This window comes from Pelecanus crispus, chromosome 11, assembly GCF_030463565.1.
Source record: "Pelecanus crispus isolate bPelCri1 chromosome 11, bPelCri1.pri, whole genome shotgun sequence".
In the NCBI taxonomy this organism is placed as follows: Eukaryota; Metazoa; Chordata; class Aves; order Pelecaniformes; family Pelecanidae; genus Pelecanus; species Pelecanus crispus.
Window position 1 is genome coordinate 33,900,756 of NC_134653.1, and position 15,133 is coordinate 33,915,888.

The 15,133-nt window shown below is 42.7% G+C and overlaps 1 protein-coding gene across 1 annotated transcript in view; it reads left to right on the top strand.

The window, feature by feature from the left end:
* TMEM132B (transmembrane protein 132B) overlaps nucleotides 1-15,133 on the top strand; it is a 254,167-nt gene that overhangs the window by 95,479 nt on the left and 143,555 nt on the right. Inside the window, exon 3 of the mRNA XM_075718748.1 lies at nucleotides 12,071-12,211. Within this exon, the coding sequence (XP_075574863.1) occupies nucleotides 12,071-12,211 (141 nt within the window). The remainder of the gene's footprint in view (nucleotides 1-12,070; nucleotides 12,212-15,133) is intronic.

Consider the following 15,133-nt stretch of genomic DNA (forward strand, 5'->3'; position numbering starts at 1 on the left):
CGTATAGACCAAATGGGAGCACCTTCCTGTGTACCACTTAGATCAGTTGCCTCCCATTTTTGGTTATGGCCTTTTTGTCCTGTTATTTCCCCAACTTCTTGTTACACGCACAGTGCCAGGACCTAGGGCTTTGTTATAGATTAACGATCTGGAAATGGATTTGACCCCCTGAAATCTGTAAACTTTTTAAAAAAAAAAAAAGTCAGAAGCGCAGCTGCCTTTCACTCTGTTTTATTGCTGTGCTGGACCTATCTGCCCATGTGCTCTATCATGTTTGAATCCATCCTGAAGCAGGCTGCTGTCTGACTGGTCTTCAGCCCTGCGAACGCTAGAGTTTAATTTAAAAATCGCCGCAAGGATTAAAGAATCCTTCCCCAATCCCGCTGGCCCAGGGTGAGTAATTTCTTTCGACAGGCAAGTAAAATGCCATTAGTTTCTTGCATTACCATCAATCACTGTGGTAAACGGCAAGCGATTTTTGTGCGGTGGCTGGTAAATTTTCCTGACAGCTTTGCAAGGCTGGATGAGCTTTCTAAGCCGCAGCAGCACTGTGAGCAACAGACTTTGGAGGACTGAATCCTCCTGACCCCTTTGCCCATCTCAGGCTCTGGGGCTGCCAGGGTCTACCTGTCAGGCACCAGCTCGCAGAATGATATTTTGGTCAGACCTGCAGAGCGAAAGCTGGGACTTGGAGCTTCGGGGTATCTAGAAGGGAAAAACTGTCTCCTCGTCCTCTTGGTTAGAAATATTGTAGGCAAATCCAGTGAGCCAGTGCATCAGGTTGATGGGGCTCTGAGCAACCTGATCTGGTTAAAGCTGTCCCTGCTCATTGCAGGGGGGTTGGGCTGGATGACCTCTAAAGATCCCTTCCAACCCGAAGCATTCTATGATTCAGCACCATCCATTTGTGGGGCTTTCTCCGGACTTCATTGCAGTAGATTATGGATGGACCCAGCCAGCATCTGCTGCACAGCCATTGTCAGCTGTGCTCGGAGGAGAGACAAAGCTTGGGACTTGTGAAATCCTTGCCAAATCTGCTGACGTCCTCCAAAGGGGGATTTAAAGAGTTGTTGGTGAAAGTTCAATCTACCTGGAGAGAGTCTTCAAAAAAACTTGTGAGAAGCACCACTCAAAGAAACCAAACCTGAGCTGTCAAAGATAAAAGCCTGCTGGGACAGTGTCCAAAGGGCTGACTAGGGCTACCTGAGCACCAGAGTGGGATAACTTTATTGTGAAGTGCTTACTCTTTAGGAGAATCATGGAAAGTTGTCTGCAGCTAGAAAAAAAATCTTATAGTAAAGAAAGCAGAATGAAAAAAAAAAACAGGGGAAAAAAAGTCTTTGATGTTTTATCCCAGCCAGAGGGTTGGTTCTCATCAGAATTTGCACATTATTAGCCTGCTTGGTGATCATTGGTGCCTGGAGTACAAACCACATAATCATAATGCTCACTAAAGTTTTCACTAGCAGCAGAAAAATGCTTTTTTGCTGTAATATATGGTGCCACCTTTTCAAGAAAAGTACTGGTCTGAGCTATACTGGAAATTGAATTCTATCTTGTGGAAAGGGAGATTATTTCCTGAGCTTTCCTTATTCACCGTCCTAGCACATACTGCTCAAGGTAAAGGTGCACTCCAAGATGATTGATTGGCAAGCGTGAGAGGACCGCTGTTCCATGTGACAGGGATATAAAGAATGATATTTTTATTTTTTGACAGTGAAGGGGAAATGGCATTACTAGCAATATTCAGCAATGTACTCTGGAGCCCCAGTTAGCTCTGCATATTTTATGGCATCCATTTTCTTTCTTCGATTAAACAACATAAAACCCCATAAAATAATCCAATAAAAACAACAACTACTAGTTCAGGCAAAGTTCTTGTGGCCTTTTTAATTCTGGAAGGATTTTCATTGCTGTGCTTTTTTTCCTCTTCCCTCTAACTCTGTCCCTTGTGCTCAGGTCAACGTCTCCTTGCCACAGCCTACGTGGAGTTCCTAATAACAGCCCTTTCTGTGCCGCTTTTTTATGCGGAGTACCGAGCAAGCATGAAAAAATGTATGATAGATCCATTAAAGACCACTTCATGCTGTTAAGCAATTGCTGGATGTGCCAGGGGTTGGGATTGGTTTCAGTAGAAGTTAGAGGTATATACACGTTTCAAAAATCTGTTCTTTTTAATATTCTTTTTTTATTTGTGTTTTTTTTTTTTTTTTTTTTTAAACTGGTGCAGTTTTAAGCAATCTTTTAGGTAAAGATGACCATTCCTGAGTGTCCTCTTGCTTTTAGCCTCGTCTCCTAAGAGGAGGAGACATGTCAACATGTTGTCGGCCTATCAACCTCACTGCTGGGCTTCTCCCTTGTACTTTTTAAACCATTGAAAGAGGTATATTAGCTGTGTGAAAGTCAAGGTGAGACCCCATTCAGTGCATGCAGACTGCCTCTGCTATGTACTTCTCTGGGCCAGACTACGCACGCTGTCTCAAGCCTTGCCACAGACTGGCTACCACTGGCCTCTTCTGGGCATCTGCCAGTCGGGGGGATTTGCAGTCACGACCTGCCCTGAGCTGAGGGATTGTGCCACAAACAGTCCGACGAATACAACAAACTCCAGGGTTGGCTGTAGTACTCAGCAGCAATCCAGGAAAGCTTTTCTGATCCTAAGTCATATACGTCGATGTCTGGTAAAAGAGAATTAATTATATTAGTCTGAATTGAATTTAATAAACTTTTTCCTTACAGGAAATATATGAGTCTCCAAGGTGGTGAGCAAATTTAGCCACAGTGATGGACTATTTTAAATGCTGTAAACCCCCATCCAGTGTTGACCAAGACAATGCTATGGAGCTCATTATCCAGTTTTGCTGGGAGAGTGATGGAAAGTTTTTACTTTGTTGTTGTTTAGGTGCTTCCAGAAACCGTGACCTTCAGGGCTTTTTTTCACTTGTAGAGGTAGAAAAATGACCCCTTTATAAAAATTCTTTGTCTCCCAGGAGGCCTGAACTCTATTCAGGCTGCAAACATTTTTGCAGTGCTGATTTCTGAAAGAAACCTTTCAATAAAAGGAAACCTGTAAGTATCTTTGTCTTTGCAGGAGGAAACCTCTGACTTACTTTGATTTTTTCATTATAGTTTTCAAAGCTGTGTTTCTGCATGATTGCAAGAATTCCAAGTTCAAATACTTTGGACACCTTCAGACTTGGTAATGCGTTTCCTCCTGTACTTCTAGGCTTTAAGGAAGAGTTTCATCTGTTATAGCATTGCATTGGTTTCAAGGTAAAGGACATAGTCTGAGTGTTTTAGATCTTTCAGAGAAAGGTTGAAGAGACTGAGCGGGCTTTGATTTTTGTTCTGTAGACATGTGTTACAGAAAACCACTCCAGCATTTTACCTCTTCTCTCTACAGAGAAGGTACACCACAGATTGTCATGTTGGAGAAAAGAGGGCACACACTTCAATTCTTGGAGATGTCTAAAGGTGCGTGACAGCAGGCACTCTTGAGCTCTTTGAATAATGATCAACACAACATAACTCAGCTAACTGAACGGAGGCAGTGGAATAAAGGAAAATATCTCTCCTCTTTCAGGGGAGTCAGAGGTGTGAGCTGGTTGTGCATCCTAATGAGAAAGGGATGTTACGAGTTGTTTGGTAGCAGGAGGATCATTTAGAGTTGGAAGAAGACCTGCTGTCTCCTTTTGATCAATAGTAATAATGGTTAGTTCATGTTTATTGGATACTTTGAAAACGTAAAGTGTCAAGCGAGAGTTAGGAATTGTGTATTTATTCGCAAATTATGGGCAGCGTTTCCTGCCCTCCAGGCAGGCAAAGGACAGAGGACCTGATCTGTTTCCCTGTGCTGGTGTAACAGGAGTCGCTGGAGCCGTGCTAGTGGGATGCCAGGGTCAGCAACCCAATCATCAGGCCTGTCCTCCTGGTGTGGAGAGTTTGCTGGAATTGAAGAGCCTTCAGCGTGATCTAGAGCCACATTTGCTTATACTATGATTAAAGTAATTTCTGTGTCAAGGGCACAACAATGTTTTCAGGTGGACTCAAATAAATTTTGGCTTTTAGTTTTATTAAGAAAATGCCAATTGCTGCAGAAATCTTTGACCCGCAGTTTTAGGTACCTACTGGGAAATTACAGAAATATGTTGAAGTACAGTATCTGCACGATGTTTAAGTCTACAAATGCACAGTGTCTCCACAGAAATAGTAATTTTTTTTCTCCTTGGATGAATTTCTGAGCAAAGGTGAGTAAACATGCTTATTCCCATTTTGAAGTTGCCCAGACAGTTAAATGGTTAACAAACTGCCTTGAGTTGATACAACTGGACCAGATGTCTCCTGCCCCAGTGCCTGGCAACCCTTTTTCTCCCAGAGGAACAAAATTCCACTGTTGACATATTTCAAAGAAAACTGTGTTCACTATGGGAGATGGCGTTTTCATCTCATATTACATAAAGACTTCAGAACCTCTCAGGTTTCCATAGCAGTGTTAGAAACCCATATAAACAGGGCTGGTTTATGACAGGAATAAATACGAATAAAAATTAATAGCTTTAATTTCAAGCCAATTAGGATGTCTTTCTGCTGGTTTTTTAAGCTCTGTTTGCTTTCCTGAGTGTGAGAGAGAGAAGACTGAAAAATGGAGTTTCTGCTGAAATATGAAATCTTAAAATGTCTCCTTTCTTTTAAAAAAAATTGGCCCCAAAATGGGAATTTTCCATTGGATATGGAAACACAACATAATGTTAGACTTCTTTGAAGACATTCACAATACTCTTTGCTGATTTTGTGAGCATAGTCTTAGATCTAGAAAATGTTTCTGAGATACCTTCCCCTTCCAAAAAATTCATAAGGGGTAACACCTTTTCTGACCTTGCTTCACAGATGTGAAATTTAACTTTTCAGTATTAAAGAATTGCTATAAAATTCATCAACCTCTGGTGATTTAGACCAGCTGAGGATCTCTCCTAAAAAGTTTAGACATTCTTAGGAAAAATGGGGGGCTCTTGAGAAAACCTACTGCACTTTTTTAGAGAAGTTACACCTACAGTTTGATGAAAAGGAGGAGGGAGGATTTTTGATAAAATACTCCCCCCATCATCAGCTCCTATTTTTCATCTTGCCTTATTTTGATCATGCTTCTGTAAAAGCTTCCTCAAAATTGTAAGCCATCATACTCAAGGGTAGGTTGTGTTAATTTGTCTTCCCTGATAGTTGATTTATCACATGGAAAGCACTTTACTCTCAGAATCCAAATTAAAATCCTGTTTAGTCTTTTCATTAGCCAAAATCCAGTGTGCTAGTGAGCTTGATACTTAGCATATTTTGAAACATTTGGTGGGCTGAAAAAAAAAATAGTTTGATAGCTTCACCTTTTCGGGTAGAAGAGTGGTAATTTTATCATTCTAAATCTTTAGCATTGATCCCCTCCATGATTTCAAAGGGTTTTCTGTTCTCTGAGTTGTTGGGCTTTTTTCATGTTAGCCACCACATCTGCTGAGCACCTTTGTTCCTGCCTTGCATTGCGCTGGTCACTGTACCTGTTTTGTCTGCGTTGTCCTACCCGGTACTTTGGCATTGACTTTCTTCCTTGAGCGTGTATTGGATAGAGACATTCTGATACACGACGGTAATAACTGCTTTCGTAGAAACTGCATCCCCAAATGCTTGACAGGGTTAAATAAGACAGCTGCAAAAGGTTATGTAAAAATAACAGATGCAGAGAGAAATTGAGTTATACCGGAGGGAGGGAAAGGCAAATTTCCTGATGCGGTGTAAAGGTGAGAGAGTGCTCGGGTCATGAGATGCAGAAAGAGCATTTCCATGGGTGGCTGGCGGCTGAGAAAGCTTTGGCCCTGCAGCGGGGAGATGTTTTGGGGGGAAATGGGGCCAAAGCAGGCAGAGCACAGCATATCCATGTCCTGTTTTGAAAACAAATTTGGGCAATTATGCATCGGACTTGCAATGAAGGGGCAGTCACAGGAGTAGTGTTTAGCATGGATGAAACGTGGAGGTCAAATCTTAAGTAAAACTCCAGCTGATTTTGGAAGTTGCTGCCCGTATCTCTAAGTACTGAGCTGTCTATCCCCAAGGGCAAATGTGCTTTTTTTTTGTCCCACTATGAGTTCCCGCCTTGTTTCACTGGTAACATCTATTGCCACTGGGTTTATACCAGGGCCACGTTGACTTTTTTTACCCCCCGATATCATTACTCAAACCCTTTTTCTTGAGGTTTCCTTTTGCTTGATGCATTGCAATTGCCCTCCGTTCCTCATTGCCATCTTCCTACACCTCTCCGCAGGGCTTTGCAGGCTGCTTGTTTCACTTCGCGATAGAGCAGCACATTATTTGTGCTTCTACACTTGTGACCTTTTGGAGAGGGCTTGGTTTATCGCAGGATCTTTGCGTATTTTGATGTGTATTTTACATACTTAGAAAGATAGCTTTACTAATAGGAGAAACAAACACAGCTGGCCTAGCGTTGCTATTTTAAGGAGAATTTGATGGGGAAGTAGTTTGAACATAAATCTGTGACAAGTCTTTTAAAATATAACAGAACAAAGAAGTAAAGCTCTTGGAAAAATACTTTAGAAAATAAACACTTGGTTAAGCTTGTGAAGATTTAGGACCGGATCCCCTGAGTTGTTGTAAATCTGACTTCCATAAGAGGGCAGGGTGCGCGGGAGGATGTGTGCTAGGTGGGGCACCCGCATTTCACACACACTGCGAGCCCGCAGCGGCAGAAAGCGTATTTGCCCGCAGGCTGGTCTTGCACAGGTGCTGCAGGACGCACTGTCTGTTATTAGGGGGTGTACAGTGGGAGCAGAAGAGCAGGGTGGGTTTATGGTGAAGATATCGAAATATTCCTTGGCAGCTCTAGGCGCTAATTCCTGGTTCTGCCATGTGTTTTCTGGGCGCCACCTCGTTTTCCTCATATTTCTGGATAACCCACAGAGAATTTTGGCCAGGAAGCTTAGGAAGACACAGAAGAGCGGGACGGTGCCTCTTTTGGGCAGAGGTCCGGTCCCACCTCAGCCCTCCATCTGCGCTAACAGTGTTTCCCAAAGGGTTTTGCTTTCATACACTCACACCAATGAACTCCTGACTGCCTGTGCTTCCCTCCCAGATGCCATGGAATGTGCTTGGATGTGGCAAATATGAACCACGCACCCTCTTCTCCTTCTGTCTCGCGGCAAACTCCACTTCCTTCCTGCCCCTATACAGGGATGCTTCTATTCCTTCCTATACAGAAACACTGCCCATCTCGCCCACGCTGCAAAAGTCCCCAGATGTTATGTCTGAATTCAGTGATTATTTTAATTTATGGAGCTTGGCTTAATGTATCTTAAAACACATGTATTTTAACTAGAAACTCCCCAGGGACCTCGTTCAGAACTAATTGCTTGCTGTTTGTGCAATTCTTCAAATATGTAAAATGCTCTGTGAGGGCTTGGAATTACTCAGCTCTGCTCTGGTTTGGTCTTAAAGATGGGTAAGGGTGTCTAGCTGAAGTGTAAGCCTGGGAATCAGGATGTATCGACCCTCAGTCTGGCTCTGCAGAGACAGTATAATTTTAGGCAAGTTAACTAAACTGGCCTACAGCTTGGATTTCCTGTAGGGGAAGGATAATTATTTTATTTTTAATTGGGCTAAAAATGCATGTTGAAGGGCTGAATACAGAAATGGTTGGAAATTACAAATGAAATTTATTATCATAACTGTTATTATTAGTACGTCATTGAGAGTGAATTTAGCTCAGATCATGTTTTCCCCCATAATGGGGGGGGGATAAGAGGATTTCTAAAATAGCTCTGGAAGTCTTTTTTTCCTCATCATTTTGAGCATTTTCCATCTGCTGTGAGCACATTCCCGTTTTATTTCCTAAATATCTTTTCCTTCTGTTTCTATTTTAAAGTTCCTTTTGCCAAGATTTTTATTTCCCGATTACTGCGGCCAGGGGGTGTATGGCAAGCAAGCATTTACCTTTCAGATTTTGCAGTTAATTGGCTGGGAGGCAGTGGAAGTCCCTGCACCACTTCCGCTGAGTGCTCAGCTGTTTAAATCCCTCTTGCAGCCCTTAAGTTACTTTCCAGCCCTGGTGATTACTTGTACCTTCTCCTTTCCTTCTGTTGTAATAACTGAGAGAAGAGGTTTAGAGTGGCCGAATTCATGGGGTCGCATACATTTAAGGCTGGGATTGCATTTTAAAATAGTTTCTGGTCGTTCCAAGTTGGCAGGCTGGGGGATGCTTCTGCTTGCCCACTCCATTCAGTCTATCATGTTTCCATCTTTATATTCCACAGTAAATGGAGGATGCACTGTTTAGGGAAAAAAACCACTGCCGGGGATACCAAATGTACTCTGCAGTCTAAATTGAAAGTAGCTTCCTCTATTCCGCATTTATAGCTGGATAAGAGGGCTAAGTGTCATGAAGGGCAGTGCTTGAGGATGTCACGTTCCTGCTGGACCTCCTCCACGCCTAAAGAAGAGAGTATCATGAATAAAACAGTCATCACCTCATTTGTGGTACAGGCTGTGGTTACAGGCTGTAGCATGGGGGCCCTGTTGCAGGCTAACTTCTGGTGAGCTCATTCAGTATTCCTCTGTCTCATTTACATCTCTGCTAATTGCGTTATCGAAATGCCACATAAGTTGTAATGTTTTAAAGGTGGGCAAGTGCTTCTTAACAGGACTGAAAAAACAGGACTGTCTGAAAATTCTGCTTTTCAGAAAGCAAGTATTTCATGGAAATGAAATGTCAGTTTTGCCAAATTTCCAGTTTGCTCTAATTTTTTGTTCCTGTTTTCCTTTTTTTTCCATCCCATCTCACAATTATCTTTATAAAAGAGGAATTAATCTGTCTTAGTGGTAACAGTTACTTCTTGGGTCATGCTTCTGTGAAATACTTCAGTAGATTGTTTCCGTGTTTTCAAGCCCAGAGATGGCAGAATTTTTGTCAGCTGGTAAATTTAAAGGACATCAGATTTTTCTCAAGCAGTTCTATTTATCCTTACAGCTCCCTTGGAGTTGGAAGAGCAGCACTTCCCAGTATGTTTTATGTGGGGAAGGGAGGTATAAGAAAACTAAATGATCCACCCAAGCTTGTAATTGAAGCCTGGCCCAGAGCAGGGCAATAAACCCAGGACCTGGGCTCACACACTAGCCATTCGCCATCATTTCTCCAGTTAATGTCAGCTCTGGTAGGAATTTCTTATTCTTTTGCAAAGCCTCAGTCCCCAACACTTACAATAATTTTTGTGCCTGTGGAGTTTGGGGGCAGATTTAAAGATATGAATCACTTATCTGAAGAATAGTAGGCTCAAACCTCCCATATGTAGGCTGGTTTAATTTGAATTTCTTGACTTTTCCTAAGTGAGAAGCTGAATTCAGTTTCTTCCTTCTTTCAACCTTCCTGGCTCTACTGATATCCAAAAATGCAAAATGACATCTTGTCTCAGCCCACCAGAGCAGATGCATTGCAGGGGATTAGACTGGAAATTTTCCTAAAATGCAGCGTTCTGAGACTTTTTTGGAAAATGTAGCTGGGGAGCAGAGTATGTGATGTTCACTTGATGCTAACCCAGCAAGGCAGTAGATATGCAGCAAGCGAAAGCTGTAGGCACAGTCAACAAGACAGCATTGCCAAAACCGAGAAGACCTCCTGTTCAGGGACAGTGCCCTGAAGGAGAAGCCAAGTGGTGAGCCTACAGGACAGGCATTGGGAGAGTCCCACCTGCTGTCCAGACAGGCAAAAAGCATCTTGTAGCTGTATTCAGACAAAGAGAAGAAACAGCAAAGCTCCCTGGCTGAGGGGTTGGCCCAAGAGGGATGCCAGTCTTTTGGGGTGCAGCGTGTCTGGTAGGTTGGAACAGCTGGGCGTGCAGGTAGATGTGGATATTTGAGGTTCTTGCACCCTTCCCCCTATGCCACGTGGGGACCGCTGATGGAGGGAAAGAGAAGCAGCAGCTTCAGCTTCCACGAGGAAGGGAGCTGCACAGGGGTCCTGCAGGGTTAAAGCCTGCTCAGGCGTGGCAGGGAATTGTGCCGTGCTGGTTTTGATCCTCGTTGGGGGTAAACCGACGTGCGAGATTCGGATCAGAGTAGGAGAAAGTAAATGCTGCAGAGTGAAGGTATCTGTAGTGCAAAAGCTGTGTAGGAGGACATAGCAAGCTTCTGACAGATGGAAAAGGGCTGATGAATCCTGAAATCATGGGCGAAATCCAGCTGTCCTGCCCCCCTTCCCCCCCACCCCAGCAGCTCCTGCCCTTCAGTTAACCTTTAATTAACCAGGGCTTTGACTTGGGTGGAAAGTCAGGTTAGAGGTTTCCAGACATGTTGTCAAGAAAAAACATGAGAAATTGAGGGGGTGGTGGGGAGGCAAATTTGTTAAAAAAATATAATTTTGGCTCGGAAAGAGAAAATTTTAAAAGTGGTGGGTTGGTTTTTTTTTTCTCCCCCTTTTTGTCAGGCCATAATGATTTTTTTTTTTTTCAAGAGTGGTTGACTAACGGAAAAAATTATTGAATCAGTTGCTGAAGGCCTAATTCTCCGTCTCATGTAAATTACAAGTCAGTCTGAAATGAAGCCATGTAGGTGTCTTGCAGGAACGATTTGGTCCAGTGTAATTACTACAGAATAAATGAATGTTCCCCTGCAAAAAAAAAGAGGAGATGATAGGAAAGGGGCATATAAGCTTTGAGGCATGTTGTTTGGGGATACGAATGTCTGTGGAGAAACATGAAGGAGACAATTAGAAAAATATCAAGTAAAATTCTCTCCTTATGGGAAACATTTTTCATCAGATTGGTTATGCCAGGCATGAATTTGGCCCATCAAGTCAGTCAAGCCTTACAGGCAAAAATAAGGATATCATAAAAGCAGGATGAATTAATTCCTTCTCAGAGGAAAAGACCACCCATTGAGTCTTGGAGTTACTTTGATCCATACCCATGAACTCAGCTAGAACTTAAAGGAAATTCTTAATAGCATGAGCACCAACTGGCCATGAGGCATCGGGGCAAATCCATCACAATTCACTGTTAAGTAACGCTTCAAGTCTCGGCAGCGCTGTTTCATTCCACCATACAACTAAGAGGTCCCTCTTGGCTTTGCTTTTAATTAATTAAGTCACAGTAGTGGCGAACGTGGCACTACAGCAGTTGCTTTCTGCCTAATTGTTCTCCAGGCATATTTGCAGCACTCCTGTTGAAATCCCAGGCTTGTTTCAGGAGTCAAGCTGCACAAATGAAGTCCCTGCTATTAAAAGCAGTTTGTTTCCTATTCCTTGGCAATCTGTTCCTAACGCTGAGCCCCACTGAAGCATGGACTTTTTTTTTTCTTTTTTAAAGTGAATTTTTTTAAGCCAAAAAATTGTGACGTTTATGAACTACCGAAAGCCGTGCTGAGGAAATCAAGGTTTTCCATGTCAGCACCATAATATTTTCAGCAGCAAGAGTTTGATGTACCCAGTTTGATAGATCTCAGTACAATGGCATAATTATTTTCATGATGACCTTAAAGGTCTTTTCCAACCTAAACGATTCTATCCCTCAGTCCCAGATCTAGGATAACGTATTCGTTCTCTCCCCTTCCTGCATTATGGTCTTTGAGCAGTGAAACACTTTTTTTTCCATGCAGATCGCTCTAATATTAAAAGGCACCTTGCTCCCAAAGGTTTGCAAGCAGGAGGATGTATTTTATACCACAGTGCTCTGATTCTCCATCTTAAACTGTAGGACAGACACAACAAATTAAATCAACTTATGCTTAGTCACATCTGTTTCATTTGTATCAAACTGGTACCACTGAAGCAGAAAGCATTCTTATTCTCTCCACATTGTTCAAGCTGAAAATTAACTGGCTTTGCACATAATGAAACTCATACTTCATCTCTTTAAAATGATTGGACCTGTTTTATATTTTTAAAGCAGAGTGACTTGCAGTTGCAATGTGTCAGTCTGTTACTAATGGAAGAGGGAATATTTCCTCTTTCATCTTCCTTGTTTACCTCTCTGGATTTATTTGTGGGAGATCTGTAACTAAAGCAATCCCCGTTGTTCCTCAACAGAATTAGGACAGCGCCAGGTGTGAAGATCATGGACATCAGAGTCAGTGATGCAGACCAGTGGGGGGTTCAAGAAGAGACGGACAGCGCGAGGACCACTGCCACGATCACATGTGTGCACAACGACCCAACCGCAGAGAACAGGTAAGCCGCCAAGTGCTTTTGTGCATTAACCCTTGCTACAGTGCTGAGACATACAATAGCTTCTTTAATGAGTCGTATTGCTCTTTTAATAGCAGTATTTTTTCCTCCTCAGCCTCCATGAAAAAGCTATAGGTGATCTGATGAGAGCTTTTTTCCTTTTGTTTCACTTCTGAGCTTCGGAAGTAGATGATCTAATTAAACTGGAGGCAGCCAACTAGTCCTGGCTCACGCTTGCTTTTCATGCACCTTCAGGGCAGCAGGAGAATTCTTGTTGCCAAAGAGCCAACAGAAAGAAATGGATTAAAACAGAGAAATACGAAGAATAATTGAGAGCAATATAGGACAATGCTGTCTTCTTTATTTGAAAAGCCATGAAAGTAATAGCTATTAAGTGTTATTCATTATTGCTGCAAAACACCTATGAGTGTCTATGAACTGTCTCATGAACGCTGTGTACATTTGTTATGGTAACGCTCCCACAAGCTATATCAAAGGTAATGAGAAATTTACATTGTTAGTCAGAATTATGTATTTTACAATACAAGCAATTTCTCTCCATTTTCATGCAGTTGCTTTACACTTAAAGTACACTGCATAAATTTAGCTTGAAATTGTATCATAATTAGGAAATCACAAAACTTTATGTCAGAAGTTTTATTTGAGGAGTCTTTTGCATCCATCTTTTTTCTGAAAGCTCCTGTAAGGGAGAAAAACAGTTGTTAGTAATTGTTTAGACCTAGGAAGATTGTTGCCAGAGGTTCGGAGTGCAAAGAGAGTCTCTACTCCGCTTAGTTTCTGAAGCTGTATTTGAGGAACACATGAATCCCATCTAGCTCTGGGTACCTGCCATACAAGTGCTGAGGTGAAAGCTATTTATCCATGGGTTTGCTTTTTAGCAACAGGGATAAGCAGGCACCGTTAAGGTGAGAGTCCTCTTGGATGTGTAAACCAGGCCTGATGAATAGCAAGGGAAAAGTGCCTGTGTCTCTCCAGTAAAGATGCAGAGCGGAGGCGACTTGAGTGGGACGCAGACATTTGCATTGTAAACGCCTGAAGTGAGGGGAGGTGATTCCCGGCTCGGTGTCTCTGGTTAAGTCAAGTGCTACAGAGCTTTCTGGCATGAAATGCCAGGCAAACCTTTTAGTTCATTAGCTAGTTTGTGCACTTCCTCCCCATTTAAAAAAAAAAAAAGGGGGGGGGGGGGGGGCTCTTGTTTCCTAAGTACATTTGTCAATGTTGCAAGTTGTGGTTGAGGTTGTGATGTAGGAAATTCAAGCCACCTTCCATCTGCAATGAAAGAGATTGCTCCTGCACTCTCACTCATACTTAAACTGCCTTTAATGAAGATCCTTGAATTACTAAAAGGAGGAACAGATGAATCAGGTCTAGTGACAGTTCTGCCACGTTGACCTTAACTGAAGCAAGTTCAGGGCTCTGCCACCTTCCACCTTCCATCACTATTTTGCTGGGGTTTCATGGGGTACCGTACTGACAAAGCAGAGCTCTGGCAGCTAGATTTGGTGCTGTATGCTTCGTCTCCAAATCTGCTGTCCGTCGGCAAGGTTTCCCAGTTCCTCCAAAAGCTGTTAAAGAAGCCAGCAAGTCCCTTTGGTGGGGGAGAGCTCAGCCGGCGGAGACGCTGGCTCACCGGGGAACCATCGCACTTGTTATGGAGCTGCGCGATGACACGTGATGGCTCCAGCAGTGAAATCTCAACCTGAATTAGCTCCGGTGGCTGATCTGGGTGGTTGTGCAGTATCTGAACGTTGCAGTCGGGTTTTTTGCTAAAACAGCTGTGACCTCTGTTCTGTTAAGAGCAAGGTGGAAAGCCATCAATTTGAAAGTGAAATGCTGAGGTTAGAGGCAAACTTAAGCTCTCTTGGTGTTATAGAGGAATCTCTCTATTGAAACGAAACAACAATTTTTAAAGTTAGACAAAAAATAGGACGAACACTGAAACTTATTGCCTTGTACGTGGTTTCACTAATCCATGAAATTATACCTGTCACAGTAACTTAGTTTTTATTAAAACTGATTTTTGCTTTGTGTTGAACTGTTAAATTGCACAAAAGCAACGAATCCCAAGTTAATTAATACTTTGACCCTTTTCTTTGTGAGATTAGTTTAATATTTTTGGATTAATTAAAGTATGCAAATAGAAACTGCTGAAAGATCATTTCCAGATTTGCAAATATTGTCGTGCTTAGAGTAAATATTTAACTTTGATCCTTACTTTAATTTGCCTTTTTGGTCATAATGGTGGCCCTCTTGTTTCTTTTGAAGAATGTGAAGTGTTTATGTGGGGCTTCTGATGTTGCATTTAAATGAGCAGAGCCCTGAACTTGCTTCTGTTAAGGTCAACGTGGCAAAACTGTCACTAGACCTGATTCATCTGTTCCTCCTTTTAGTAATTCAAGGATCTTCATTAAAGGCAGTTTAAGTATGAGTGAGAGTGCAGGAGCAATCTCTTTCATTGCAGAGCAGAAGCTATTAGTAAACAGAATCCTATCTACCTTGGGGGAGACAGTTTTTTCTCCCTTGGAAGTTATTTCAGTTCTGCTGACTTGCCTGATGCTACGCTGGGAGTAGAGAAGTGGGTAGGCCAGGATTGAGCCTCTGAGCCCAAATAGTTTTCTCTGGGGAAGAGATGGCCGAGTTTGCCGTGGTTTTGCAACCCTGCTTGGGCTTTGCGAGGGAGCGGAAAGCCGTGGCAGCCCTGCAAGCCGGCTGGGCTGGCACAGCTCTAGGAGGTTTGGTGAAAGTGAGAAACTCCAGCAAGTCACAGCTGCATTCGCCAAAATCTCTGACTATCCTCGTCGCCCTTAGCTCGGAGAGAGAGGTCTGTTCTCCACTGCTTTGCACTTCGGTTACTCTTTCTTCCCCAGTGTGCAACTCTGATAAGAGCCACTGACAGACGCCGCC